This window comes from Bubalus bubalis, chromosome 2, assembly GCF_019923935.1.
Source record: "Bubalus bubalis isolate 160015118507 breed Murrah chromosome 2, NDDB_SH_1, whole genome shotgun sequence".
NCBI classification, from domain to species: Eukaryota; Metazoa; Chordata; class Mammalia; order Artiodactyla; family Bovidae; genus Bubalus; species Bubalus bubalis.
The window spans coordinates 47962617-47990411 of NC_059158.1; the positions used below are offsets into that span (position 1 = coordinate 47962617).

A 27795-nucleotide genomic window follows, 5' to 3' on the forward strand; every position below is an offset into this window, starting at 1 on the left:
CCATGGGGTCGCACAGAGTCAGACATGACTGAAGCAGCTTAGCACACACTCATGTACTCATTCCACTATCTATTTTTGTAGTTTGTTTTCTGTTATTATTATTTTTTCCTGTTATTCACAATAGAATGCTAGATTTAGAATCATGGTACTGACATGTGTGTTTATCTCCTCACACAGCAGATACATAACAAATGTTATAGCTGAATACAGGACAGAGTCAACATTTTTAAACATACCCAAATGATAAAGAGAAAAGACTTCTTTTAAAACTGGCTTAATGTACCTCATATCCTTATCTCAGAGAAAGGGTGACCATGACAGGTCATACTAGGAAAAAGAGAATCTAACAGGGTTCTGCACACATTTGTATGCCCAGGACTTCCTATGTTAAATATGTAATGTGCTTTCATCAGACTTCATAATTCCACGTCTATGCTTACGTTCATATCAGGCGGTTGGTCTACTCTGAGAAGGGCAGGGAGGGTGCTGGTCCCTGTCTCTGGGCTGCCAGTGCTGGAGGGGCAGCTCTTGGGAAGACGCAGAGGGGCCAGCAGGACAAGCCACTCGCGACCCCTCATCCAGCCAAAGAAAGGGCCCCCATGACCCCAGCATCCTGACCCCTGCAGTCAGCAACACCCATGAATGGAGCCACCAGCCTGGATAAACACGATGGCTAGAACTTCATGATGACGATAAAACTCACATCAACCAATTTCTCACAGCCTTTTAAAAATTATCATGTTCCAAGCAATGATTTACATGTAAAACCTAAAATTACAAACCTGTTGAAGGAACATGCTCCTTCAACACACATCCTCATCCTGAGGGCTGATGATCACGTTACAAACAGAGTAATATATAGAAAGACCCAAATTTAAAAGTGCTGGGGAGAATGGGGAAATGGTCTTTGAATGGCATGTGATTGGACTATATACGTTAGAAAATACAAAAAACCAGTGTCTCCATATCTTCTTATCTGCACAGGGAAGCCGGTGACCATGCCTCTTTAAGGACAGGGGTGAAATTTCATACACATTCCCAATAATACCAATTTAGGATGAGGCAACCAATTTTCCCCACTGCACTGTTTAAAGCAATCTATATGGCAAAACCTACATTCTTTTCAGTACACAATTATCTTCTGCATGGCTATGAAAGAAATGACAAGACAAGGCAGTTGTGATAAACTGAGGTACTAATGTTCAACCTCTGGAAATCCTTCATGTATTATTTTAGATAGTAAAAGAAGGTCCGGTTTTAATCTTTTGTGTTTTCTTTTAAACAGTTAATCCTGGAATCATAATGGAATGATTCTTGGAGAAATAAAGATACTACTGCCCTTTGACCAACATGAAGGGCAAGTGGTTTTAAATTTAGTATGAGTCCACACTGGACAGCCTTTCTTCTCTTGTGATGAATAAACACACAGTCAGATAAGAATTTCAAAGTGACCTTGAGACGTACAATGACACAACGTGCTTCCTTTAGCTGCCCACCCACCTTATGCTGTGCCAGTTGCGTTTTGATTTTGTCTGGGTCGTTGGCAATTTCCAGTTCAGAATCCAGAGACTTTTCTGACTCTTCCAGCCACTCCATAAGCTTACTCCAAGCGTCATGGAACTGTAAAAGAAATTCACATCTTTGTCCAGTCGGGCACACTCACTAGATTTGAAATCGAATACATTTTTAAACAGAAACTAATAGTAACAGAAATGTAAGAAATTATTTATTCAAAGTTTTCCCTGAAGAAGGAGGAGAAAGAATATTTTCATCAGCAGATTGCAAAACATCTTGTTAATGCTTCTGTGGTCACGCCCCATGGTCACTTTGTTACAACTCATTCAAACACAGTCAGCCTTAACAGAAACAGAAGTAGGGCTTGGGGCAGGCAGGGAAATCAGGCAGAACACCCCCCCCCCACCACTTCTTTTGCTTAATAACTAACCTAAGTATAGACCGGCATGCTTTATGTTATCCCATAGGTCTCTCATATTGCTTTCATTTTTTTTTTTCATTTGGCTTTCTGAATGCTGTTCTGATTGGAATCTAAGATATGACACAAATGAACATTCTACAAAACAAAACAGATTCACAGACAGAGAACAGACTTGTGGCTGCTGAGGGGGAGGGCGAGGAAGGGAAGAATTGGCGAGACTGGGATTAGCAGATGCAAACTGTTACATATGGGATGGATAAACAATAAGGTTCTGCTGTACAGCACAGGGAACTCTGTTCAATATCCTGTGATAATCCATAATGAAAAAGAATATATATTTGCATAACTGAGTCACTCTGCTGCACAGCAGAAATTAACCACAACATTGTAAATCAACTATACTTCAATAAAATAATAAAAAACAATAATGTAGGCTTCTGCTGTTGTCTCCTGACAGATCTGGGTTTACTTCTCAGGTGTTTAATTCCTATGATAAGAGAGGGGTACAAAAAGGATAAAGTTTGTACATTCATTTTTAACAAAAAGGGGCCATTACATTCCTATTTAATTCAAGGACAGTTCAGTGTCTTTCTTGTTGCTGTCTGAACCCTCCCATCAAAGCCTGAGCCTCCCATGTTGGTTTTATATATAAGAGTGCCCACCGTACCTGAGTTCTAGCAAAACAGAATTCTGTCTTCAACCTTGAACTATTCTGGTGCTATATACACTGAGTTGGCCAAAAAGTTCGTTTGGGTTTTTCCATACGATGGTATGGAAAAGCTTGAATGGACTTTTTGGCCGATCCAGTATTTGATTTCAGCTGGTACTGTTTCTGGATACCAAACTGGGAAACTGGTTACAAATTATTTCTTCTAAGGAACTCAAGGGAACAGAAACATAGCAAAAACTTGAGCAATCAAAATACAATCTGCTTTCTATCAAAGAACATGAACAGTGAAATAACAAAAAGACTTCTGACAACAAGCTCAGTGACAGCACAAAATGGCAAGGCGGCAAAGGTCCAGTGGAGACCATCTCGTTCGAGCTCTCTCCCCAGGCCCCTCCCCCAGGGGTAATCAACGCAGCAATGAAAACAGAGAGGCCAGAACAGCCACACAGATTGCCCAAGTCAGAGAACTGCAGCCAAGATCTGAGCCAAACCTGAGATACCAGAGTAAATAAACAGCTGACGATGGTGCTGGGCCATCTGCAGACAGCACAGCCTGTAACAACCGAGCAGTAAGTACGAGGACATAAATGCACACGTTCTGAGGCTGGTTCTGCTCTCAAAACTGTTCTGAAGTCACTCAAATAGAAGAAACAACATCCTTCTGCACGGAGAACAGTATCCTTACATGTTTAACTGAACAAATTGAGAAAATAAGACAGACTCAATAGAGAAAGGTGGAAGACAGTGGCCGATTGGCAACTGATATCCAAGAGGCTTTGGTGATCAGACGTTCCTAACTCAGAGTGCGTCCGGTACAGCCGACGGAGCTGCACAGGCGGGAGAGACATGGCAGGTCTGGCCTGAGTGTTGTCCTACAAAAACATCCAGGCTGATTCCATTCCAGAGACGCACTTATAACATGGAACACACCACACTTCCCACTCAAAAAGAGACACGCAGCCTATAATCCTATCACAATTCAATTTGTCATGTTGCAAGCCTTTAAACATGTTATGCTGACTGCTTGAAATGCTCCAACACTGGACTCCCAGGTCATCTACTGCATTGCCCAACTGAACCTCACTCCCCAAATAACCAAGCCCAACACCAATGCCAGACAAATGCAAATGAATGGGTTAGAAAGAGTCATGATAAAGATGTTATTCCAAGAAGTTCCTAGTAAAAACTCAAAGCTATATGCCAAGCCAGGGGGGTGCATCTTTCTTCTTCCCTTGAGTACAGAAATGTATCACTGTACTTTTCAGCGTTCAGTCTAGAACAGAATATTAATGACAGATAAAGGAAGGAAGAAAAGCTCCTTGTGAGATTCTTTAGATTAAAAAACCAGCCCCCCCAAGATTCAAACAGTTCATTTCAAAGTCGGATGGAGCGGTATCCAACCAGAGAAGAAAGGAAGGCTTGCCAACAAGTGCACGGACTGGGAGAGGAGAAGAGGACCCTGGTAGCAGCTCAGACCCAGAGCACGCCTTCAGAAAGCCGCGTGGGGGCCCGTGGGGAGAGAGCCTGGCTTTGGAGCTACACAGCCATAGCAGTTTAACAGACTGCCTCACTCTGAGTGGAGGCTGGAAGGACAAAGAAAACAAATAGAACAACAGAACTATGGAGAGTCTTTTCAAGCCCTGATGATAAGGGTCCATCAGTGAGATCAAGCTAAGATCAGTCCCTCCAAGACTGATCCCCAGGGCTTGGGGCTGCTGCCAGCTCAGAAAGTGAAGTCATCCTCCAGACTCAGGCCACGCTCTTCGTAGGAAATAAACACCTTGGCCCCAGGCCATGACAGCTACACAAGGCACAGCCTGCCATAAAAGGACTTTAATAACATAACATCTATTTAATAACCTAACCGAGTCACTGCCGAGTTCTGAGGATCTTTACAGAGGTTTACCTGCTTGGCCCTCTTCCTTGCTTCATCCAAAGATCTTCCTCTCTCCACTAAGCGCTGGACCACTTTCTCCCAGCGACTCTGTACGCTGATAAGCAGATTCTTAATGAGAACGACATCTTGCTTCTGACTGAAATATTTCAGGTGGGTTCCAGTTTTGTCCAGCTCTATGATCTGCTCTCGGTGAGAATTGACTTCATTGGCAAAGACCTTTCCAAAAAAAAAAAAGCATGGTAAGGAAAAATGGATCTTGAAATGCTTCTGGGATGATGATCTGGTCTCAAAGGACAAAAGACAGTAGTCAAACCACCAAATGTATGCTTTTCCCATTAACACAGCCTGATGTCTAAAAACGTCTGAGAGGTGAGTGCCGTACATCAGGGCTGCAGCTTACCTTGTGTTCATCGATTTGAAACAAGACAGTGTCCAAGATCAGGCTGGGCCGGGAAGCCACGTTGAGGGTCTGCTCCGCCTGGGTGAGCCAGTTGATGAAGTCCTGGAGGGAGTTGTGGAACTCCATGGCCAAGGTGAGAGCCTCTTCCAGTTTAACCTGCAAAGACGGATTATTGAGCATTCTGTGGTATTCAAGGCGCTTTCCCCCAGTGTAACCACTCTCTGACAGATCTCCTTTCCATCCACGCTGTATTTCTGCATAGTCTGTGTATTTCTGCATCTCTCCCAGACAGTTTTTGAATACTGGCTAACCCCCTTCAAGTAGAGTGAGAAGCATCTCACTGCAAGTAAAAAAGAATTTATATACACTAAAATTATGGTTTGGGAACAATCCACAACAGAACATAATTACAAAACAGAATGTAGAAAAAGAAAATTTGACATGCATACAATTCATTTTTGTGGGTCAAAATACTATGAAATATATATACATTATGCTCTGTTGGTGAAGGCACATGATCTAGTATTCCAAGCCTATCATTTTTATATGATTAATATTTTTAATTCCCTCTCAAAGATTTCTGTTGCATAAGTGCTTATTTTTATATATACAATTCATTTCATTTTCTTGGTCTCCCTCCCCCTACCCCAAGCCTACATATGGCCTGCCTTTTGCTTAATAAATGTGATTAAAATTATTTAACCACTCAGAATTCAAGTGGTTCACAGGCTTAAACTGTATCTAGTAACACTTGATCTATGATATACCTTTCTCTATCTGTGTCTGAATAGGCTCCTTCAACTCTGCTCTCCTATGTTAAGACAGAATACTATTTTCAGAACCCATTAATGTCCAAACGCATACAAAGAAAATTTAAACACGAGTCATTAAAAGCTCCACTGACGTTTTACTCAGAGATAAGGTCAGACTCATGCAATGAAACTGAGACATTCATTCTACAGTATTCATCAAGGCACATACTTTCCTTTCATTGAGCTTCGTTTCCACCGATTCCCACTTTTCTTTCAAGTTATTTATGTCTTGGTCAATATTTGTCTCTGCTGATTTGGGGCATCTTGCAAGCATCTGCTGGCCTTTCTGCATCAGATTCTTATATGTTTCTTCTTTAACATCAAAGGCAGCACAGATTTCCTAAATGGAGATATTCCCCCAAATTACATCACTTTTAAGACAACAAAATCTGAGTTCTTCTTACACATTATCAATCCATCCAGCTCACAAATAACCCTGACACTGGAACTTTCTGCTATATTCAAAGAACACCTAACCGTACAGTCATACTGTTTCTACCAAGAAATCCTAGAAAGGGGGCTATTGTCATCAATCTATCTCACATGTGTCGATATTTTAAACTACTGCTACTGCAAAAGGTTACAGCGTACAGTAACCAATCAGCTCTGTGACCCTGGGTGCATAACGTAACCTCAGAGAGCCTCACTTTCCTCTCTGTAAAACGGGTTCTCTTAGTCTCTCCCTGGGACATGAGACAGCAACTATGATGTTTTTTGTATAATGTAATTCTATGCTCAGAAGACTTACAGTGGATAAAAGGAAAGACCCAGTATAGAAAGACAAAAGTTGATGATTCAGACTTTGAAATCACCGAAGCCAGACTTGTGGCCCTATGAATATAATATTCTTCTCTTGTATAACATTTTAAAAGTTTTCAACTAGAATGCAGTGTGTATCTTCTACAAAGAATATAAAAAATACTCCTTAAACGGATTCAGGATAGAAGATCAATGAAACAATAGTTACATTCATGTAAAAAATAAGACCAGTTCTATTCCATTGATTTGATTTAATATAAGCCAAACCATAGCTCTCACTGAAAAATTATATACTATCTAACACTTTCAATTTTATAATTTTAAAAATTGAGATACAGTCCATAAAAATCACCTTTTTAAAGTCTAGAAGTCAGTGTTTTAGTATATTCATAAGGATGTGCGACAATCACTACTAATTTTAGAACTTTATTGCCTCAACACTTTGTAATTTCTTAAACCTTAAGAATTTCCTCTCTGAACATATTTATAGTATCATCTAAACATATTTACAAAAATCCCCCTCTAAACATATTTACAATATCATCTAATCAGAGCAAAGCTTCTAAATATTGCTAAATCTCAGGAAATAGTAATAGCACAAGTTTTCTAGTTTCCTTCATGTATAAGAGAACCAACAAGAGAACCAACTCAAAAGAACATGACTAAAACAGTATTATGAAAATCAGTAACTCTTTGGAATTCCTTAAATCATGGAATTTTATAATCTAGCAAATTATATCAGCAAATTCATTTTAAATAGCCTACCCCAAACCAGACATGATGATATGTGATATTTTTCTAAAATAAAATATTCTAAAGATAAGTCCTTTGCTTTCCAACTTTTCCTTTATATTCTTCTAAATTAACATTTAAAAAATAGCTGTTATTAGACAAACATCTCAAGCATGTTTGCTCAAGAATTCATTAAACTTATACTTGTTGGACTGTAACAGCTATGCAGGTACTTGTTGGGAAGTAAGGAGATAACTGGAAGACGGCCAGATTTATGGAAAAGACAAGCACTCCCAAGTTAGTCAACTACTTTTTCAGTGAACAAATGAGTCCCTTGTGGCACCCAAAACCCAACATATAAACAACAAAACCACATACATAATGATTTTCTAAAACAAGGAAAACAGACTCTAGAAAATTCTCTGCTGGACTAACAGGATTCATTTTAACTGCTCACAGCCGCTGTGTACCAAATGTTACCTCTGCTGTATTTCTTCACAGCACCTACAGGATGGCACTTCCTCTCCAAATCATCAAACACAAAACTATCCCCAATAAGTGCAGCTTTATTAGTAGGATTTTACAGTAACACGAGAATTACTAAAGAGGACAGACTTTCACAAACAATGGACCATTCTTTTGCCAAACCCTTAAGTACTTCTGCTTTAATTTCTTAAGATGCTAACTGTAAGCATTAGAATATTAAAGAAGATGTATGATGCAAATTCATAAATATAAAAATTAAGAGGGTTAGTTTCCAACACCTGCAACACACTGCTTTCTCTTACAACTTTTGGAGTAGAATTATGATGGGAAATGAATAGGCAAGGTCAATAGATCAGAGACACTCAAATTTTTCCATATTGCCATGATAGAAAGTCAGAATCTCGAGTTCATTATTTTTCTTCCTTATCCTTAAGAGAGGACAGGGCTACAGTCTGAGTAGGAACAGCCCGCAGGCAGGAGGCACTGCTCGGGGACAGACAGTGAAAAACAAGCGTCCTCTTGTCCAAACCTGGCGGCTGTGAGGTTGAAGGCACTGCCCCATCAACGTTCAAAGGAGCAAATAAGCCACTCTGTCTTCACAGGACAAGAACACATCTTCTAGCCTTCTGTGAAACTCAGTGAGCATCTCATGCTCACAGCAATACTTTTTCAGTTCATTCTGATTCCTTTTGGGATTTTTCTTTTCACTCAAGGCACCACAGTTTAAAATTTACCCTATTACTATCCATAAAAGTTTATCATTTTATGGGGGAAGATTTGCTTCTAAAAAAATGCCTAAACTTCTAAAACCTCTTTTTCATATATTGACACACTATACTTTAAAACAGAGATTCAGACTTTAAAAATTCAATCAACATTTAATTAACAGAGTGTCAACCACTTACATTTCTGCTACAAAACTGGATAGCCTTTAAACCTTCACCTACAGTTTATTTACCACCAGGGCCTATACAAAATGGTCAATTTCTTAACCTGAGGCCAGAGCTGGAGGAAACAACAGAGTTACCAAGTGGGCATTGAGCTGCTCCCTGGCTGTTTCTGGTAAACCTCCCAGAGGCTTGGACGCTAACAGATGCCGCTCGGTGTCGGTCAACCACTGCTGCAGATCCTCAATTTCACCGTGGAACCCTTTGGCCTGGAGTGAGAGAGAGGTTCAAGACAGGTGCCAAATATGGTCACTTTGAAGCCAAAGCTTAAGCAGCCTGCTAAGCCTCACCATGCATTCTGAACAACGGCAGGGGCCTCTGGACCACCTGCCCTTCTTCGTTAGAAGATCAGACCACCAGGCTAAGAGCTACAAAGCTGCGTTCTCTTCAGCTCTGCGCCTTTATCCCACTTATTTTTACTCCTCTCCCCAAGGTATAAAAACTAAACAGGGGTCTGAAAACCAATCAGAGAAGGCCATGCCATCCTGATCTTGAAGACTACGGAAGGTTTCAGGATTTATCCCCTTATTCACCTGGCGCAAGGCAGCATCCAGCTGCTGCTTCCTTTGTTCTGTTTTTTCCAAAACATTTTGCCAGCGTTGATTCAAAACCTCCAGCTTGTTCTGAAGGCTGCTCGCTTCTTCTCCTGCACTTGATTCAATTAGGTCATTTCCTGCTTTATTCACGGCTTCCACAGTGGATTGATGAGCTAACACATCATTCTGGAGCACCTGAAAACATTCCAGTAACACTTACTATGTTTGCTAGTTTGTAATACACTATTATCACTTCTAACGCAATTGTTTTATTTCCTGGTTAGGAAACCTTTTGAAATTAAAACATCATATACACAGAATTTTAATATTGTGAACTTTTTAAAATGGTGGACTTCTTTCCCCTTAGCTTTGCAGCTTTGATGAGTATTATCTTCAATCTACCAACAATCCCTTAAATGATTATGCTGAGAACACTGCTTGTGCTTCCCATCAGAACAGCTTTGCAACTGATGACATTATCTAGAGATTACAGTTAAAAGACTCAAAAATATTCATTTGATTCAAGCTCATTTTAATTGAACTTAATTTCCACGTCTTGGGTAAACAATTTCAAACATATATTAATATACTGATATATATATTTGAACATAAAATGAATACATTCCCATGTCTTACAATTAGTACTCTTAAAAAGTAAACAAATGATGATCATAGAATATTATTTTATCATCTCAGGTTTTAAGGGTGCCAGAATTAACTCTTAAGTTGACAGGAACCCCAGGAGGCTCTACTATTAAAGGGAAAGAGATTTCACCATCTACTGGGAATGCATGAGCCCAGCACTCCATTTAGTTGTTCTCTTACTAGAAATTACACACGTAAAATGCCTATAGCAGACCCCAGTGCATAATACCTTCCTATTCTATTATCCGGTGGGAATGTAAGGACAGATTAATAACACTTAGGTGCATTAATATGGACAAGAGTGGTAAGTGCAGAAAGCAACTGCAAGGCTAAAAGAATTTTAAAAGAATTCTGAAAAGAATTTTAAAGAACAAATAATAGCTCAGGAATAGTTTCCTTTCATGAAGACTGTGCTGTTTTTGGAAACCAGAAGAAATCTTCCTCTATTTTTAGCAAAAGTCTGTGACAATCCTTTTCTACACTCAGATGTGTGTTGCAAAGAAGAAGAGCACTCTGTGTTATCCTGGGTGGGATGTCCCACCCTGGGAACCCCAGACCAGGAGGATTTCAGCCAAGGGCACGAACCACCTGTGATCACTGTTCCTCTGACTCCATTCACTCAGGTTCTGGGGCATCTGGTGAGGGAGGGTTTTTCAAAAGCTATAAAGTCAGCTGAGTAAGGAGTCATCTTTATAAGCAGCAGGTACTTTGATACGGTAACAGTAAGAATCACTTTCGAAGGGTAAGAGCTCAATATTTTCATAATAAAAGCAAATGATAATTTTATAAAAGTCATTCTTACAAATGTTCGGAGTCCCACTATATAAGCCACAGCCTAGGAACCAGAGCACAAGGCAGGACAGAGATGAGAATATTCCCTTCCTTTCTCCAAAAACTGTGCTAGCAATTCTGAATCCTTGAACTGTGACCTTTAGAAACGGAAGGAGAGGGGGGAAGGAAGGACTGGGAGTCTGGGATTAGCAGACACAAAGTAGTGTATGGAGGATGGGTCAACAACAAGGTGCTTCGGTATAGCACAGGGAACTGTATTCAATGTTCTGTGATAGACTAATGGGAAAGACATAAAAGGAATATACACATATATATTTATGACTGAGTCACTTTGCTATACAGCAGAAATTATACACCACATTGTAAATCAATGACACGTCAATAAAAATAAGAAAATTTTTAAAAATGCAAGGAGAAAACATCTCTAACTAAAGGAAACTAAAGGTTCCTAAGTCATCCCTGCAAAATAACTGGGCCAGGGTGCCTCACGTTCCCACCTCTACCATCTTCTACAACGTTCCTGTCACGATGTATGTGAGTTTTAGGACAATGGCTAAGTTTGTGACGATGTAAATGCTTTATAAACTCACACTGTGAGAAGAAACATTCTGTCTACATGCAGAGCCACTCTGACTGCAAAGGTATAATATAGAGGTTAAAAGAGGACAAATATTGATGATGCCAAGTTAGTTCTAACTGCTTAATCAGACATGGCTGGGTAATGATGGTAAACATAGACAGAACGGGGTAAAAACAGAAGAAAAATTTATATTAGGGAACAGTTACTGCAAGGAAACACATGAAGGAAGAGGAATTAAGCAAGAATAAGAAAAAACTGTATATCATGATCTTAAAGTGCTAGAAACCTATTATTTTAAAATGGTGTTAATATGTAAAATAATCAAATGTTTCAATATGATAATCAAGGAAAACTTACTAAGATCAGGATAAGACACCACATAATGTGAATGTTAAAAGTTCTATGAGAGCCTGTGAAATGTCGGGATCAACTCTACAGGGCATAACTTTTATTCATTAAACCTCGTGACTTGACTAACATGGACGGAATTTTCCACTAAGAATTATTAACCAGTGTCACAAAGATGACAAAACTATGAAACTCTTCTGCATATATCTCAAGGCAAACATTTTCCATTTATAAGCTTTCAATCAAGCACAGGACATGTAAAAACTCTTCTCAACATAACAAACACTTTTAAAAGGCTAGCTCGGAAAGAAAAAGACTAAGAGACACAAAAAGCCAGTGAAAAGTAAGAGAAAGGAACACAAGGATAAGCTCCAACATGATTAGAGAGATACAGACAGAAATAGGCGACAAGCCTAAAAGCACAATGGAGACGCATGAAGGGAAGGGTGACCGGAGGGAACACACAATAGCCTGTAAGAAAACTGACTCGTCAGGCTGTTCTCAACTACTTGTAAAACAATGTCATCCAAGGACAGGGGTAATCAGAAATTTAAACCCTCCAGTGTTGGTCACGCAGCCCTCCTAAAATTTAGTCAGAAATTCCCCATCCTTGCTATTTTGGAGAGTAACTACCTTGACCAATGAGAAAAACATTTTGACTATCATCTTTTAAGGAATGTGCTTATGTTGCAGATGTCAAATAGAAACTTGGGTCAAAACCATAAAATGCCTAAAAAAGAAACAGACCAGAAACATCTGGTGACCCTAGAAATGCAGAGAGAAGAAAACAGACAATGCAGTAACAGCCACATACGTGATGCTTGGCGAGTTCGATTTCGATGGCCTTAGGGTCTCCTCCAACAGGCTTCTGTTCGCCAAGCAAGCCCTCGGTGTGCGTGAGCCAGGCCAGCAGCTCGTCCAGTGCGTGCTGGAACTGCCCCAGCGCTAACAGGGCGCCCTCCAGCTTGTGCTGCAGACAGAGGGGTGGAAGATGATCAACCCACATGTCCAACAGGACAGACGGCCCACGTTTATAAAACACAAGTGAACAAATGATTGCTTCATGCTGCAGAGGTCTACAGGCAAAGCCAATGAACCCAATCACACATCCTCCTGTATTTTAAGTTTGAAAAAAAATTTTTTTAATGGCATGAAAAGCAGGAAAAATTCTAAGGAAATAAGTGAATGTAGGGGTTTTCAATGTTTGTATCCAGGAACACCTTATTTTACTTTTTAATAGTTATTTTACATTAATATATGACCTTGAAATTGGTATTTACCTGTCTGTTGATGATTCTCTCATCCAGACTGTCCCATATCAACTTCAGCTCCATCAGTGGGTCCTGAACAGTGTGCTTGTCACTCTCTTCTGTTACTTTCTTCAGCAGAAGCTCTGCCTGATGGTTCAGTCTCTCCATTTCTATCTGCTGTTGATATGCCTCTGACTTAAATTGCTATTTTTTTAAAAAAGAGACATATAAGGAAAATCTGTCACACATCACTAATTTTAAACCAAAATTCTATGGGTTGGATCTTTATTCTAATTCATACTTCATCTTGGGGTGGGCCGAAGAGAAATAAAAATCTAATACAGGGTTTACTGATTAAAAAAAAGGATAGATAAAAGGAAATTTTCTCACATCTGAAACTAATGCAACATTGTAAATCAACTGTATTACAATATAAAATAAAAATTAATTTAAAAAAGAAATTTTTCATTATTCAACATTTTCTGATGAAAACAATGTTTTTATAGTTTGGTTATTTCACTTCTGTCTCCACAATAAAGAGCAAACACATTTCAACGATGAACTTCTTTCAGTGTCTGATTACACATATTTAATAAATGTTTTGAAGCTACAGGAAAGAATAAAACAAAATATATATTTGCATATATGAAACCCAGGGAAAAAATCTCTAACAAACTTAATTTCCTGCTCAAAGCATACATACATCTTGCATTCACTCAACACTGTATGTTTTCTGTAGCTTGCTATTCTGTTTTATTATTATTATTATTCTTTTTCTCTTTGGCCGTGCTACGTAGCTTGTGGGATCTGTTTCCCGACCAGGGATCAAGCCCAGGCCCTGGCCGAGAGAGTGCTAAGTCCTAACCACTGGACTGCCAGGGAATTCCCTGCCATGCTGTGCTTATTAATATTTATTTATCCTATGGCTCAACCAGTGATGACTCAGAATAACATTCCTCTCTCCCGGTGCTTAATGACATGTATGTAATCATCCTAGCTTTGCCAACTAATACAAGTTAGCCAGGGATTACTTGTAATAGGAAACCATCCTTTCATAAAGTATTGAGTTTAATCTCTAATAGTAAAGAACTAAATAGTAAATGATTAATGAACTAAGCAGTCGCTTCATTTTTTTCAAAAAAATTAAAATAATAATTAAAAACAAAAGCACAGTGAACATTTGCTAGAGTCAAGGTGTTCTCAATAAACTTCTAAAGAAAATCACTTTATCCTCAACTAAGCTGGGGACACAGAAGTGAGAGCAGTTAGATAACACCATTTGGCTGGTAAGTGGATTAAAGAGGGTGCAATTTCAGATACCTGATCCCAAGGCAACCACCCCACCTAGTCTGCTATATGCAAACCACTGAGATACATGTAAAATGCACAAACCCTGCACATCTGTAACTGTATATAAAGGATACCATGTGTTTACTACAGGAGCAGACAGAGTGAAAAAAAAAATCACAATCTAATAATGATGGTAAGAGTAAAGTTCTCAAAAAGAAACAATTTTTTTTCTAACCAAAATATTCTATATCACACTCAGAGAGGAAAACGCTACATTTCTAAAGCCAGATAGTAACTTTATGTGAAAATGTCGTAGCACTGATGGAAAGGGGCACGATGCCTCTGCAGAGGAAGACTTAAACCCCGGGAGGAAATGCTGCCCCTACTTTGATAAAGGAGCATCAGCGGAGGAAACGGCCCAGCCATTTTCACAGCTGGAGATCAAGAGCCACAAAGGAAAAAAAGATTACAGAGGAAAGCAGATGGGAAACAACAAAATCTACAGAACAAACACTGGGGGAAACACTGTGATCCCATTCACCCACAGGATCCTCCTTCGGCCTATTAGACTAACTGAAGTATTCTCAACAAGGAAGAAAACAGAAGCGTTGCTGTATATGCATGTGTGTGTGTGTGTGTGTGTACGCACACGCTCCCTCAGTTGTGTCAAACTCTTTGTGAACCCATGGACTGTAGCCCGCCCGCCAGGCCCCTCTGCCCATGGAATTCTCCAGGCAAGAATACTGGTGGTCATTGCCACTTCCTTCTCCAGGGGATCTTCCTGACCCACGGATCGAACCTGTGTCTCCTGCATTGCAGGCGGATTCTCTACCCGCTGAGCCACCGGGGAAGCCAGTGTGTGTATCAGTGACTACAGCATGCTACGGAATAATCCAGTTCTAAAATCTTTACAGTATAGTGTGTGAAAGTGTTAGTTGCTCAGTCGCGCGCGACTCTTTCTGACTCCACAGACTGTTGCCTGCCATGCCAGGCTCTTCTGTCCATGGGAATTTGCAGGCAAGAATACCGGAGTGGGTAGCCATTCCTTTCTCCAGTGGATCGTCCTGACCCAGGGATCAAACCCAGGTCTCCAGTACTGTAGGCGGATTCTTTACAGTCTGAGCCGCCAGGAAAGCCCAACAGTATAGTATACATAGGCAATATGTAAAACACACACACACACACACACACACACGCATACCTCATCCTACTCTCAACATGAGGACATCTGGAAGGCTATAAATCAAATTTAAGAGTGCCTGCCACTTGGTACATAACATTTTAGTTTCCTTATCTGCATTTTCTAATTTTTCTATAATAAACCGGTATTGATTTGGTAAGAAATACTACTAGTACTTTGTATCCTTTATTGAATGAGCACTTATACGCAGCTGCTTATGTGCAGGCACTTATATTAAACCAGTTACATAATCAAAATTAAGCACTTCAATTATGCAACACAGAAAAATCTGCACAAAGCATCCCATGAATCAAGAACCTATGAACACAACGTGCCTGGTGGATTTCTCAGCCCTTACCATACCTTTAGCTCCTCAATCTGCTGCTTGACGGTTTCAAGATCCGTTCCAATTGGAGACATGGAAGCCAATTTGCCACCTGCGATATCTACCCAGTCAAATAATGCCTGAAAAACACACAGGTCACATTATTATAACAGTGTATTTGAAGCTACTACACCACCTCAACTGTGAGAGAGAAGTATAATCATAAATCTATATATTAAGCAATGAGCCTGTTTTATAAAAATAAAAAGTAAGTGGCAATATACTGGAACAGTTATTCCAGATATGAAATAGATGAAATCTCCATTTTTGTATCCAAATTTGAAGAAGGAATTCTACCTCGAACAGAATCTTAGAATATCCAGAACTTTCAAGAAAAGTCTATCTGAAAAAAGTTTTATAAAGTTACCACACAGAATAAAATTCTGTCCTCTTTTATGTTTGCCTAAAAGGCAGACTGCATAAATATACTGAAAGAAAAAGATTCAAACCCATCTGTTGATTCAAATAATCAAGAAGTTGACTGCTAGGCACTTGAAACAATTTGTCTCAAGTAAACTCTTATGTATTATTTAGATTAGCATTAAAATCCTACACATATAATGATTAAGACCAGCATTATTAACTGCAAAAAACCTGCAAAATCTCCTATAATTCTTATTCTTTTTATGCAATATAAATATTCTAAAAAGGCTCTACTTACTTTTTCTTCAGGTACTGAATATACAAAATTATTGTGCCACTTAATGAAGTTGCCAGGACATACAGTCAGGGGGAAAACACTTTGGAACAAGCCCTGAGAGGTTAAGCAACAATTTGGGAAACAAACAGTGTTTTACTTAACAATCAAGCCCTGAAACCTCTGGAGTGAGTGTCTTCAGCTTTGGACACTGAGCTACAGTTCAGTCCCTCACTGCCCTTCATCCCCAAGGTGATGCTACTGACCTGGGACCAGCGGGACCTCTGAAGGGCCTTGTTTGTCTATCAGTAGTGATGAGAGTAGCCTCAGTGTCCAGCTGAGACCTTGACCCCCCGGGGCTATTGATGGCAGTGCCATCTCCAGCCCAGAGAGAGGGCCAGTCCCAGGGGCCCAGCCCAGAGAGAGGGCCAGTCCCAGGGGCCCGCCAGACAGGTGTGAGAATCACCGCTGGCCGCGGACACGGAGCTGGGGCCTGACAGGTTACTGGCTGCTGATACTCAACCAATAAATGATCACACTGGTTTAAAAAGAAAGGCAGGAGAATTATAATAAGGTGTCACTTGTAGTGAATTTTTTAAAATATATTTACAAGGTTCAAAATACTTCTCAGCTGGCATACAGCCGGCTTGTGATATTTATTTTTATAAATTTAGATATGAAGTGGCCTAGTCAAAGGGAAAAGATGTCCTCATCTGAGCTTTGCAAATGATATTCTCCTGCTGTTATGGAAACACTTAGAGAGGCCTTTTCCGTATGGTTGGATGAAGGCTTCAGCTGCTGCCACCCTGTCAGGAAATGGAACAACGTTAAGGAAAACAGGGAGAGAAAGATCCCTGAGTTGGCTTCAACTGACAGGAGAATTTTTAATGTAAAGAATAAACTAAAAAACTGGTTAGTGAACTGAATGAGAATCTGTGAGGGATGTGAAAAACAACCATTAAAAGGGATTATATACACAGAAAAGAAGAAAACACTTTTTACATGACTGATTATGACCTAATAAAATAGAAATCTATTTTAGTTCACCAGTAACACTGGCTTTAAATCAAATTTCTTTATGTCTGACTTGAGCTTCATACACTTGGTGATATTTTTAGATACTGTTTACCCCTTTCATCTTACTCCACTCAACTCCAGGACAGAACTCAGACTCAGCCCCACTTCACTGTCTGGGGTTGAGACATTTATGAAAAATAATGTGACTTTCACCTTAAAAAGTTAAAATGTTTTTTTTCCCAAAGTAAATGTCACTGAATGTGTGTAAAGCGGTGTCTGTAAATCTGTGTGTATCTCCAGTGTCAGAAATCTCTTTGAAAAGGCACAGCAGGAATCGAAGCAGGTGAGTTGACGGCATCACACCTGCAGCTATGGGGCAATGCCAACGCGCCAATCTGTGAGCATCGTTTAATCTGAACCCTCCGCTCCAGCACACGCTGCAAGCCTTACCTGCAGTCCATCCTGGTACTGAACGGCAGTCTGCATCGCCTCCTCAAGTCTGTCTACCCGATCTTTCCAAGCTTTGTTGAGAGAATCCCATGCTGAATTTAGCTACAATGTAAATATCAGAACTCTTTCAGTGTCATATAGTAAATTTTCAACTACTATCAAACATGCTTTAATTAGCAAAATCCTTTTAAAAACCATCTGATAAGCCAGGAAACATGGGGGCTGTACCTCGTCTATACTTTTTTTGACAATGGGCTTGTCAGGCTCCCCACACGCAGCAATGAGTTCAGAACCGAGGTTAATAACCATGTCCAGCTCTTCCTGCAATCCATCTATCTCCTCCCTTATGACCTAGAATAAGAAATGGCAGCCTTAGCGTTTTAAGCCAAAGCACAGTGAAACCAAAAAAATGCACACAGACATTGATGGCAGTTGTCTCTAGGAGACGGGATGAGAATCAATTTTTATTTTCTTCCACCTGTTTTCTAAGTTTCTGCACTAAATTTTTTCAACAAGAGAACAGAAAAACCAAGAACAAGTGTCCTTTGAGGGAACAAATGTCAAGTGCTTATTATAAAGACAATATTTAGGAAATAATTCCATGTAACACATACCAGAATTAAAAAAAAAAATATCAACAGTAATGAAAAGCATGAAAATACATTTTGTCTTTTAAACCAATGAGTTTGGCAATACACACTTAAAACAGACATAAGTATCATATAACCTTAAAGACATCACACAAATTAATGTATTTGCTTAGTTAGCAGGTGTAGAATAATCTAACTCTGGATTTTCAGTTTTACCCTAGGACATGTAAAGTACAAAAACAAAACAAAACCTATGATGGAAATGCCAATTCATGCTGATGTATGGCAAAACCATCACAATATCGTAAAGCAACTATCCTCCAATTAAATAAATTAATTAAAAAATAAAACAAGTATTTGTTTAAAAAAAAAAAAGATATGCAGTATTCTACTTTTGCTTTCATTTTCTTGGTTAACTACATTTATTCATTCAAGATGCACTTATTGACCACGGATGAACCAAGCCCCAAACTAGGCATCGGAGACACAGGGAGAAGGGGCTTCAAGTCCATCAGGAAGGACAGAGATACCGCCAACAGTAAGTCACCCTCTGCAGTCTTGTGAGTGAGGCGAGTGCTATGGGAACAGACTGACTCAGCTGAGTATACGAGAGGGTGGAGGGTGACCATCCACCCGAGCCTCGGAGTCTGAGTGAGATTCACCAGAGGCGTGTCAGGAGAGGCATCCCAGGGCAAGGAAACAAAATGTGCAAAATGCACATGCTAGAAAGAACATAGCTGCTTTGGAGAAGGAGCTGGGGAAAGGAGAGGAGAAAAAGGTGGCTTTGGAAACACAGGCCTGGGCTAGGCTGGGATGGAAAGGGCTGATCCCATGTTCCAGGTAACCTGGATACTGGGTAATGGATGCAATCCTCCGAGGGCTCTGAAGCCGCAGGACAGCAAGAGCGGGTCTAGAGGATGATGGGCAGCAAGCTTAGAGGCTGGAGGGAGAGAGACTGCAGGCGGGGCTGCCGCTCGGATTCCTTTCATAGACAAAAAGGACATGACAAGGCCCAGCAGTGAGGCAGAAGCAGTGGGGACGGAGAGAAACTTTCTAAATATACATTCTCCAAGGGAAACCTGCAGGGGGACTCTGTCCCCTACTACACTCCTGTGCATTCCACTTTCAGAGTCAAGTATCAGTCTTAACAGCATAATTCCAAATATTTACACTAAAGGAACCCAGCATTCTTGCCACTACGCCTTGTTCTCTTAACTTTAAGGGAGACTTGGCTCACCTCCACTGCTTCCTGCTGCTGCTTCACCACGGAGGGGTCGATGCCGGGGTCCTCCAGGTCGCGGATGAAGTCCTGCATGTCTTTTGTGGTGACCACCAGGGACAGGTGATCACACCAGAACTTCTCCGCCAGCTCCATCACATCCAGCAGCTTGGCCTCCCGCTCCTCCACCAGCACGTGGATGTTCTCCCAGATGAACACCATCTGGTCGAGCTTATCCTGAACAGCTACGAGCAGAACAGTATCGTGAAGACACACCTCTTTATCAACAAAAGCACAACTTTCTAGCTCACACAGGAATCACAATTCTGTCTGCCACGGATCTAAACCTGGGCCAATTGTGGGTTGAGCCCATCTAGAGGGTATCCCCGGGCCCAGTGGCCTTTCTAGACAAATGCAGTTCACGAGGGTGTCCTGTTCCTTATGAACCAAGTCTTCCTGACATGGGACAACGCTCAGAGGCACCACAGCTCAGGGGAGACCTGAGTTCACCGAGGCTGGCCTTACTTCCAAAAAAGGTTTAGTCTATTCTTTATGCTCTCCAAATCAAGAATAGAGATGTCCACGCGATCCCTGGAATGTAACGAAGTAGGACACGTATTTTGAGTTCCGTTCTAGCATTCCCTTACCATGAATTTCCATTGACCTATGCACAAGCTCTTCCTTTCAACCCCAGGCCAGACTTTTAAGGTGTCAGCTTAGGACCCTGGTGGCCATTTCTGTGGCTGTGGGATTGGGTACCCGTTACATTAGTTAATGCAGTCAGTAACGAGGACACGCTATCCCTAGGTTTGGTCTTTAATTAGCATTATGCTTTAATCACCTGATTTAAAGGGCCTGGAGACCACATGGTTTCATATCATGATGCACGCTGTATTTACTGGACTGATTTCACAGACACAGGAAGACAGTAACCAGAGACTGGTGAGCACAGCCCTTCCACCCCAAACAAGCCCCACCTGTGAGATACTTTTTTCCTAAACTCCAGTGTGTTGATATGCAACTGGGCTGTCAGGGGACACCCAGAATCATTCTAAGAGTAACATTCAGAGGTCCCTTCACCAAAGGGCTCACCTTTGGCAGATATGTCCTTGTCCGTGCCCTGGGACCGCGCGATCATCTCCTCGCCCCGCTGTCTGAGGGTCTCGTACAGGGGCTGCAGCTTCTCCATGTCCACTGCCACATTCTTGTTCTCGCTGACCTGCTCCCTGATCTTCTCCACCTCCGCCGAGATGGACGGCGGCTGCCGCAGCCGCTCCACCACACGCTCCAGGCTCTCCAGGATCTGGTCGATCTTGTCGTGGAACTGCGGGTCAAGCACAGGGGCCGCTTACAGGGGAAGGACACCACGGGTGGGATTCAAGCGACCAAACTCCTGCTTAAGATCACGGCCGGGAACCAAACCTTGGGCCCACTGTGAACACATCCAAAGAGAGCTCCATCCAGCTGGTGAGGGAACCTATGCCTAGAATCACAGCTTATGTACACCCATCTGAGTCACACTGCTATGGGCACAGGACTGCTGCTTGGAAATAAATTCATTTAGAAATAGTGTCTGTTAATATACAATCGGGCCACCTGACGGCAGCATCTGACGACCGCTTCATATTACCGCAATAAAAATAACAATAATTTTGAAAATTAGTTCAATAATCTGGGTGTCTATCAACACTGATAGTTTCATTCACTTTACTGATTATTTTGGCATCCTCGAAAAGTTACATTTTTACTGTGAAATTCGTGGGCAGGTTTGATGAGATGAAAGGGATTTCTTAAGTTACAAGTGTCCTGAACTAAAAAATGTTAAAACAAAACAAAACAAAAGATGTGATGGAAGCTTGCATTTAATTCATGGTCAAACCCATAATGAGATCCATGAAAGAATTTTAAATTTCCACAGACAATGAAGCAAAGTTATAAACACTTGTTCATTTATATTAATAGATTTCACACAATCCTCAACATTAAATGAACTGTCAGCCACGATTACAGGAAATGGACCAGTGTATCTAAAAATAAACACCAAGCCTTCAAAATGGAAAATCTGCAGGTACTGCAAATAGACTTGAGAAAGATATTTTCAAAATAATTTTTTTCAACTTTTCTTCAGCCTATCATTCATAGTCATCTTATTGCTGTCTTGGGAGTGATTTATTAATAATGATAATCATACTTTCTCTTATCTCTTCCAATGGCAAACACGGAATTCCACTCTAGATGGACACTTATTTCGATGTCTGGACAACTGCATATTTCTTAAGTCACTGAAAATTATGCCTTACTTATATACAAGCAGGCAGAGAAATGTAAGGACTGGATGCAGGCAAGGATCACCTCTGAGACTAAAACATCCACACTCAAGAGTTAATGCAATGAAACAATTTCAGCTGGAGTTGAATTAGGAGACCCGGAGACCATCCTCCCAAGCGCTGCTGTGGGAGAGCCCGTCGCACTCGGGGTGCAAAGCCTCACCTGAGTTGACTGAGAAATGGCTTCATCCAGGGCCACAGCTCGCTTTCTGACATCTTCTTTAATCTGACTGTAGAGGGTGTCTGCGGCCACGTACTTCTCTTGGATAGAAAAGCCTTCCCTCGGGCTCAGCTCCAATAACTGCGGCCCAGTTTTGTTCATCTTATCTATATGAGGCTTGTGTTCGGCTATCAACTCGCGCAGTTGCTACAACAAAGCAAACAGCACTTCAGTATCTGAGAGGCGCACCTCCACACAGCTGTCAGCGTCCTCAGTGCGCCCAGCTGGCACGGAGCTCCACACACACCCTCCCATCACAAGGCTCTGAAGCAGCAGCCCTCTGCCAGGAAGAGATGCCCCTGACACAAAGATCAAACAACAGTCTGGTCGTGTCAAGTCCCTCTCAGGGCACATGCGAAACTCTAGATGAGTGAAGCACCTACTCCCAACTCATTACGACTTTTCTACTAAGAGCAGTATGTTCTAACAAGAGCATTAGCCGAGAGTCCTATTACATGAAAGGATTATGAACTCACTATGCCCCAACCCACAGAGACCAAGCTGTAATTCTCAGTATTCCTTTCTGCACATTGGTGATACATATGAAAATTATTTAGAAGTTAGGATGGAAGGGAGAGGGAGGGAGAAGAAGAAGGGAAAAGAAGCTCAGTAGAAGGTGGACATGATGCTGAGAGAAAATATGACAGATAAGTGAGGCACTTTCATTATATTATATGGAATAGAATGGATATATGGCATATATATATTATATATATATTATACATAATACAATGCACAAGGCATTGTCATTATACTGTATGCAAACCAACAAAAAAGTGTCCATATATATTACATTATGTATCTGTGAGTCTATTCTATGTAGATATGTGATCTGTGTGATATTCACCTATATAAACAAATCTATTGGCACTTATTTTTAAATGTTCATGGCTGCAAGGGTAATCAACCCATCTATCAAAAACACAGCTGTATACCGAGTATTAACTGTAAGGTGTACTTAAGAGAAAACATGTGACATATGAGTATTCTGCATAATATCATCTAATCAAGAAATATAACGGTAGCGATACTAATGAGGGGGGTGGAATGCAGGTGGAGCCCCATTCCTCCTCGGGAGATGGCTCCACTAGGGATCGTGACTCTCTCCAGAGTCCAGGGCCTCCTGTGACTGCCCACAGCCTTCTCCAGGGCTGGCCTCCTGCGGCACCGAGGTGCCCCGTTTCTCCCCGTTATTCCTGAGTTTCCCCAACCAGCAGCTTCTCATCCTCGCCAGAAGGTGTGCCTCCACGCTGCTATCCAGCCCCTGATGAAAGCTCCTCTGAGAGAAATTACACTCAGGAAAGACAGTCTAGAGGAAAACCATCTTTCTCTGCAAATATTTTAATTTCCATTATTCATTGAGCAGAATCACCAGGACGGCCACACGCATGGACTTTTATTTTAAAAGTGGCCACTAAGGAGTGCATTTGAGTCAGTGCTAATGAGGTGGATGAACCCAGAGTCTATTATACACAGTGAAGTAAGTCAGAAAGAGAAAAACAAATATCGCATATTAACGCATATATATGCTAAATCTGAAACTAGAGTACTTTGGCCACCTCATGAGAAGAGTTGACTCATTGGAAAAGACTCTGATGCTGGGAGGGATTGGGGGCAGGAGGAGAAGGGGATGACAGAGGATGAGATGGCTGGACGGCATCATTGACTTGATGGACATTGAGTCTGGGTGAACTCCGGGAGTTGGTGATGGACAGGGAGGCCTGGCGTGCTGTGATTCATGGGGTGGCAAAGAGTTGGACACGACTGAGCAACTGAACTAAACTGAACTGATGGAATCTAGAAAGATGGTACTGATGAACCTATTTGCAGGGCAGGAGTGAAGAAGCAGACCTAGAGAACAGACTTACAGACACAGGGGGTTTGGGGGAAGGAGAGAGTGGGACGAATGGAGAGAGTGGCATGGAAACGTATACACTATCACATGTAAACAGCCAGCCAGTGGGAATTTGCCATATGACTCAAGGAACTCAACTTGGGGCTCTGTGACAACTTCGAGGAATGGGACGGAGTGGGAGGTGAAAGAGAGGCTTCAGAGGGAGGGGACATGTGTATATCTACGGCTGATTCATGCTGATGTATGGCAGAAACCAACACAATATTGTAAAGCAACTATCCTTCAATTAAAAATAAATAATTTTTTAAAAAGTGGCTACTAAAATCAGTCATGCAAATTCTTTATGAAGTGGTTGAGAAAACGGTTCAGTACAAAATGAATAAACCCCAGTGCAATATCTCTATTTTTTGAAGTTTTTCTGAAGGTGGTCTCAAAATTCTTTTGGAAAAGAGCAAAATAAGAAAAAATTCAGCTTTAAAAATAAAAAAAAGAAGGAAGGTCTAATCAGTCTAACGTGCTAGGCACAGCCCCTGGGCAGTTCAGGCAGCGATTTCCTCATTTTGTTCTACATTATTTGAAAAATTCATCCTGTTTTACAGAATGGAGGTGATGATGGTAAGATCGGCTACTATACAATCTCATGGAGAAGAAACATGTCACCCAAGTTCTGGCTTCAACATCCCAGCGGGCATGTTTGAAAAAGCAGTTCATACTGTGAGTATCAAGGGACTCTCAGTAAAGTGAGGGATCTCTGCTGAGAGCTCTTGAGTAGCCTGGACTCTAAGTGGCTGTCACCTGTGCGGTGCAAGTTGCTCAGTCATGTCCGATTCTATGCAACTGACCCCATGGACTATACAGTCTATGGAATTCTCCAGGCCAGAATACTGGAGTGGGTAACCTTTCCCTTGTCCAGGGGATCTTCCCAACCCAGGGATGGAATTCAGGTCTCCCACATTGCAGGCGGATTCTTTACCAGCTGATCCCAAGGGAAGCCCAAGAACACCGCAATAGGTAGCCTATCCCTTCTCCAGTGGATCTTTCCAACCCAAGAATTGAACCAGGGTCTCCTGCCTTGCAGGTGGATTCTTTACCAACAGAGCTATCAGGGAAGCCCCACCTGTGTAGCAAACATCTTTCCCGAGAAGTTGTCAGATGAGCCTTCTGAAGACTACTCCATGACAGACAAGCAAACAGCCACAGGACAGCTGCTTGGTATGTGTGTGTGTGGAGAAAAGGCTTGGCAGGAGAGGTCTTTTGCTTTATACATAACAAAATGATTCTTGGCAACCATCCTCAGAGCCCACTCACGCGGGAGATACTTAATGTGACTTCAAGGTAACTACCGCTTATTTATAACGTGGCTCTCAGGGCCATTTTTCATTCCTGGCTAGAATGAATGAAAAGATGTTCCCCAGGACAGTGAAGTGGACACTATGAAGTTGCAGAAGAATGCTGCAAATATTCTGAATAATTTAGTTTGAACAATTTGAAGATTTGGCTACAAAGTTTTGAAATCCTCTTTCTCCATACAAATCTTATATTTGTTTTGAGAACTGAAAGATTATGCTAAAAAGGAAAATTAACTCAATTTTAAAATTTTCCATTCAGTAACGATTCTTTTCGACCTATTTGATGTTATGCTGAAAAACAGCTACTCGAATCTCACCTCAGAGTAGAAGAGATCCATGAAATATATTTTTTTGAAATATTTTCTCTTAAAAATCATTCTGTGGCTAGGCATGAGGATTTCTGCCAAATATAACCTTTCTACTAAAATTAATTATACGTAGTTTGTAAGTCTTTCTCCCACTGAACAATTTAGATAGAATGCCATAAAGTTTCCATTTTGCACACTAAAGTGTCCTCTAAAGCTCTTCTAAACAAATCCTTAAAAGATCCTTTCCAATGCCAATACATTTAAAGAGTAAACAATAAGACTAATAAGCACGTTACTTGAAATGATGATGTAATATAGCGAGTTAAACTTTATACATGTGCACACACTCAATGACTTGGAATAGTAGTAGTAGTTTTGGAGTACATCTTATACAGATCTAGGAGAGCAACTAAGGTTCACAAGATCATAAGTAATAAGAATTCTAGACTTTCTTCCAACAGTCTTGAATCTTCTCACTCAAACCCTCACAAAATGTTAAGCTAATCAACATTTCTGTGACGGCAGAAACGAGGGCTTCATGATGCCTTTTTATATGTCTAAAATAGGATTTATTTGTAGATAGAAAAATAGTCTCTCATTTGCTCATGTAAACTTATAGAAGCAGAGAACTTCAAAAGATTTCTATATACAAAAGGTTAAAAAAAAGAGGGGGACAACTGGTCTTTAAACTTCAGCAGTTTTTTCCTTTTCATAGAATTTCATGACAACGTTGACACATTTGTTACAGCGTCTATTTTCTCTAAGCTCAACAGCCTTGTCTGTGTGAGGCTGCTTCCACATATGTCTTCTGCTTACATTCATTCAGATGGCTCCCACCAGTATGAAGTATAAAACTTAGTCAAATTAGGGGACACTGAAAGCACTTCGACCTGATCAACTGAAAGGACTCGAAAGCTTACTTCCCTGACGCTTTGAGAGAGGGTCTCCTTGCACACTCAGTGTGCACTGCATGTACTGGTATGGCGTAGAGCATGCACGCTCAGCTGTGTCCAACTCTTTGTGACCTCATTCATGGACTGCAGCCCGCCAGGCTCCTCAGTCCATGGCGTTTTCCAGGCAGGAATACTGGAGCGGGTTGCCATCTCTTACTTCCAGGGCCTTCCTGACCCGAGCACTGCGCCCGCGCCTCTCGCGTCTCCCGCCCTGGCAGGCTGACTTCCGGGGCCTTCCTGACCCGAGCACTGCGCCCGCGCCTCTCGCGTCTCCCGCCCTGGCAGGGGGGTTCTTGTCACTGAGCCACCACTCCTGTGCTAAGAGCTGTGACGGCGTCACGATGACGCACCGGGTGTCTGCCCGCATGAGTCTTCCCGCCGCAGACCGGGAACGCTGGGAGCTCAGAGGTGAGTAGACCGTGCGAACCGGACCCTGCACGGCGGACACTTCGCCACCTCAAAGGCGTCTGAACCAGAAGCCCCCCGACAGCTGGGGTTCCTTCCCCGGGGCCCCCGCGTCCGCCTGGGGCCTGAGCTCACCCGGTGCTCCTCCTGCTGCTGCCTCAGGGTCTCGTACTCCAGGGCAGGGGCGGGCAGCTGAGCGATGGCCCTCTGCGTGTCCGTCAGCCACGGCCAGAGCTCCTCGTACGTCTCCCAGAACTGGCTTACCAGGGACTGCGCCCGCTCCAGCTGCAGGTACCTCTCCGAGTTTACCTGACAGATGGTGTCATAGTTCTTCAGCACCGTGTCCAGTTTTTTCTAGAAAATCAGATGACAAAATGTGTTTATCCAGTCAGGCAGACCAAGGAACACATACATACACTCCCGAGTGCTTGTTCAGCACTATTTTACCTGGAACAGTGTAAGCACTCAATGAATAAATGCATGGTAAATGACTGATCAACAGCGGCTAGTTAGTGTCTATATAGAGAAGCTCATCTTAAAAGAAAGGCAGGCCTTCCTATGTTGTTGCATAAGGCAGGAAGTCCCTCCTTTTCAAGGCTGAAAATGCTATATGCAAATGCTATGCTTTTACTACAATAAAAAAAAAATTCATGTATAAAATAGCAAAAATGTGTTAAAAGTTTTAAAAGTACACCAACTGGAGATTACGGTAAAAAACGAGTATATGTTCCTATACTCATGAATTTCTATGCAGTCATCAAAAATCAGGGGGCTTGATAATATGGAGGACTTCTCAAAAAATATTAGGTAACAAACCACC

General features: G+C 41.5%; 1 protein-coding gene across 30 annotated transcripts in view; it reads right to left on the minus strand.

Annotated features, from left to right (window-relative positions):
- DST (dystonin) overlaps positions 1 to 27795 on the minus strand; it is a 513843-nt gene that overhangs the window by 31094 nt on the left and 454954 nt on the right. For all 30 annotated transcript variants that reach the window (XM_045163432.1, XM_045163439.1, XM_045163440.1 and 27 more), the window contains 15 exons: positions 27111 to 27329; positions 22049 to 22252; positions 20651 to 20882; positions 19577 to 19803; positions 17978 to 18100; positions 17750 to 17851; positions 15624 to 15725; positions 12821 to 12994; positions 12355 to 12510; positions 9173 to 9370; positions 8720 to 8848; positions 5885 to 6055; positions 4904 to 5059; positions 4513 to 4719; positions 1501 to 1620 (listed from right to left, as the gene is read on the minus strand). In XM_045163432.1, coding sequence (XP_045019367.1) covers positions 1501 to 1620; positions 4513 to 4719; positions 4904 to 5059; positions 5885 to 6055; positions 8720 to 8848; positions 9173 to 9370; positions 12355 to 12510; positions 12821 to 12994; positions 15624 to 15725; positions 17750 to 17851; positions 17978 to 18100; positions 19577 to 19803; positions 20651 to 20882; positions 22049 to 22252; positions 27111 to 27329 — 2520 coding nt within the window. The remainder of the gene's footprint in view (positions 1 to 1500; positions 1621 to 4512; positions 4720 to 4903; positions 5060 to 5884; positions 6056 to 8719; positions 8849 to 9172; positions 9371 to 12354; positions 12511 to 12820; positions 12995 to 15623; positions 15726 to 17749; positions 17852 to 17977; positions 18101 to 19576; positions 19804 to 20650; positions 20883 to 22048; positions 22253 to 27110; positions 27330 to 27795) is intronic.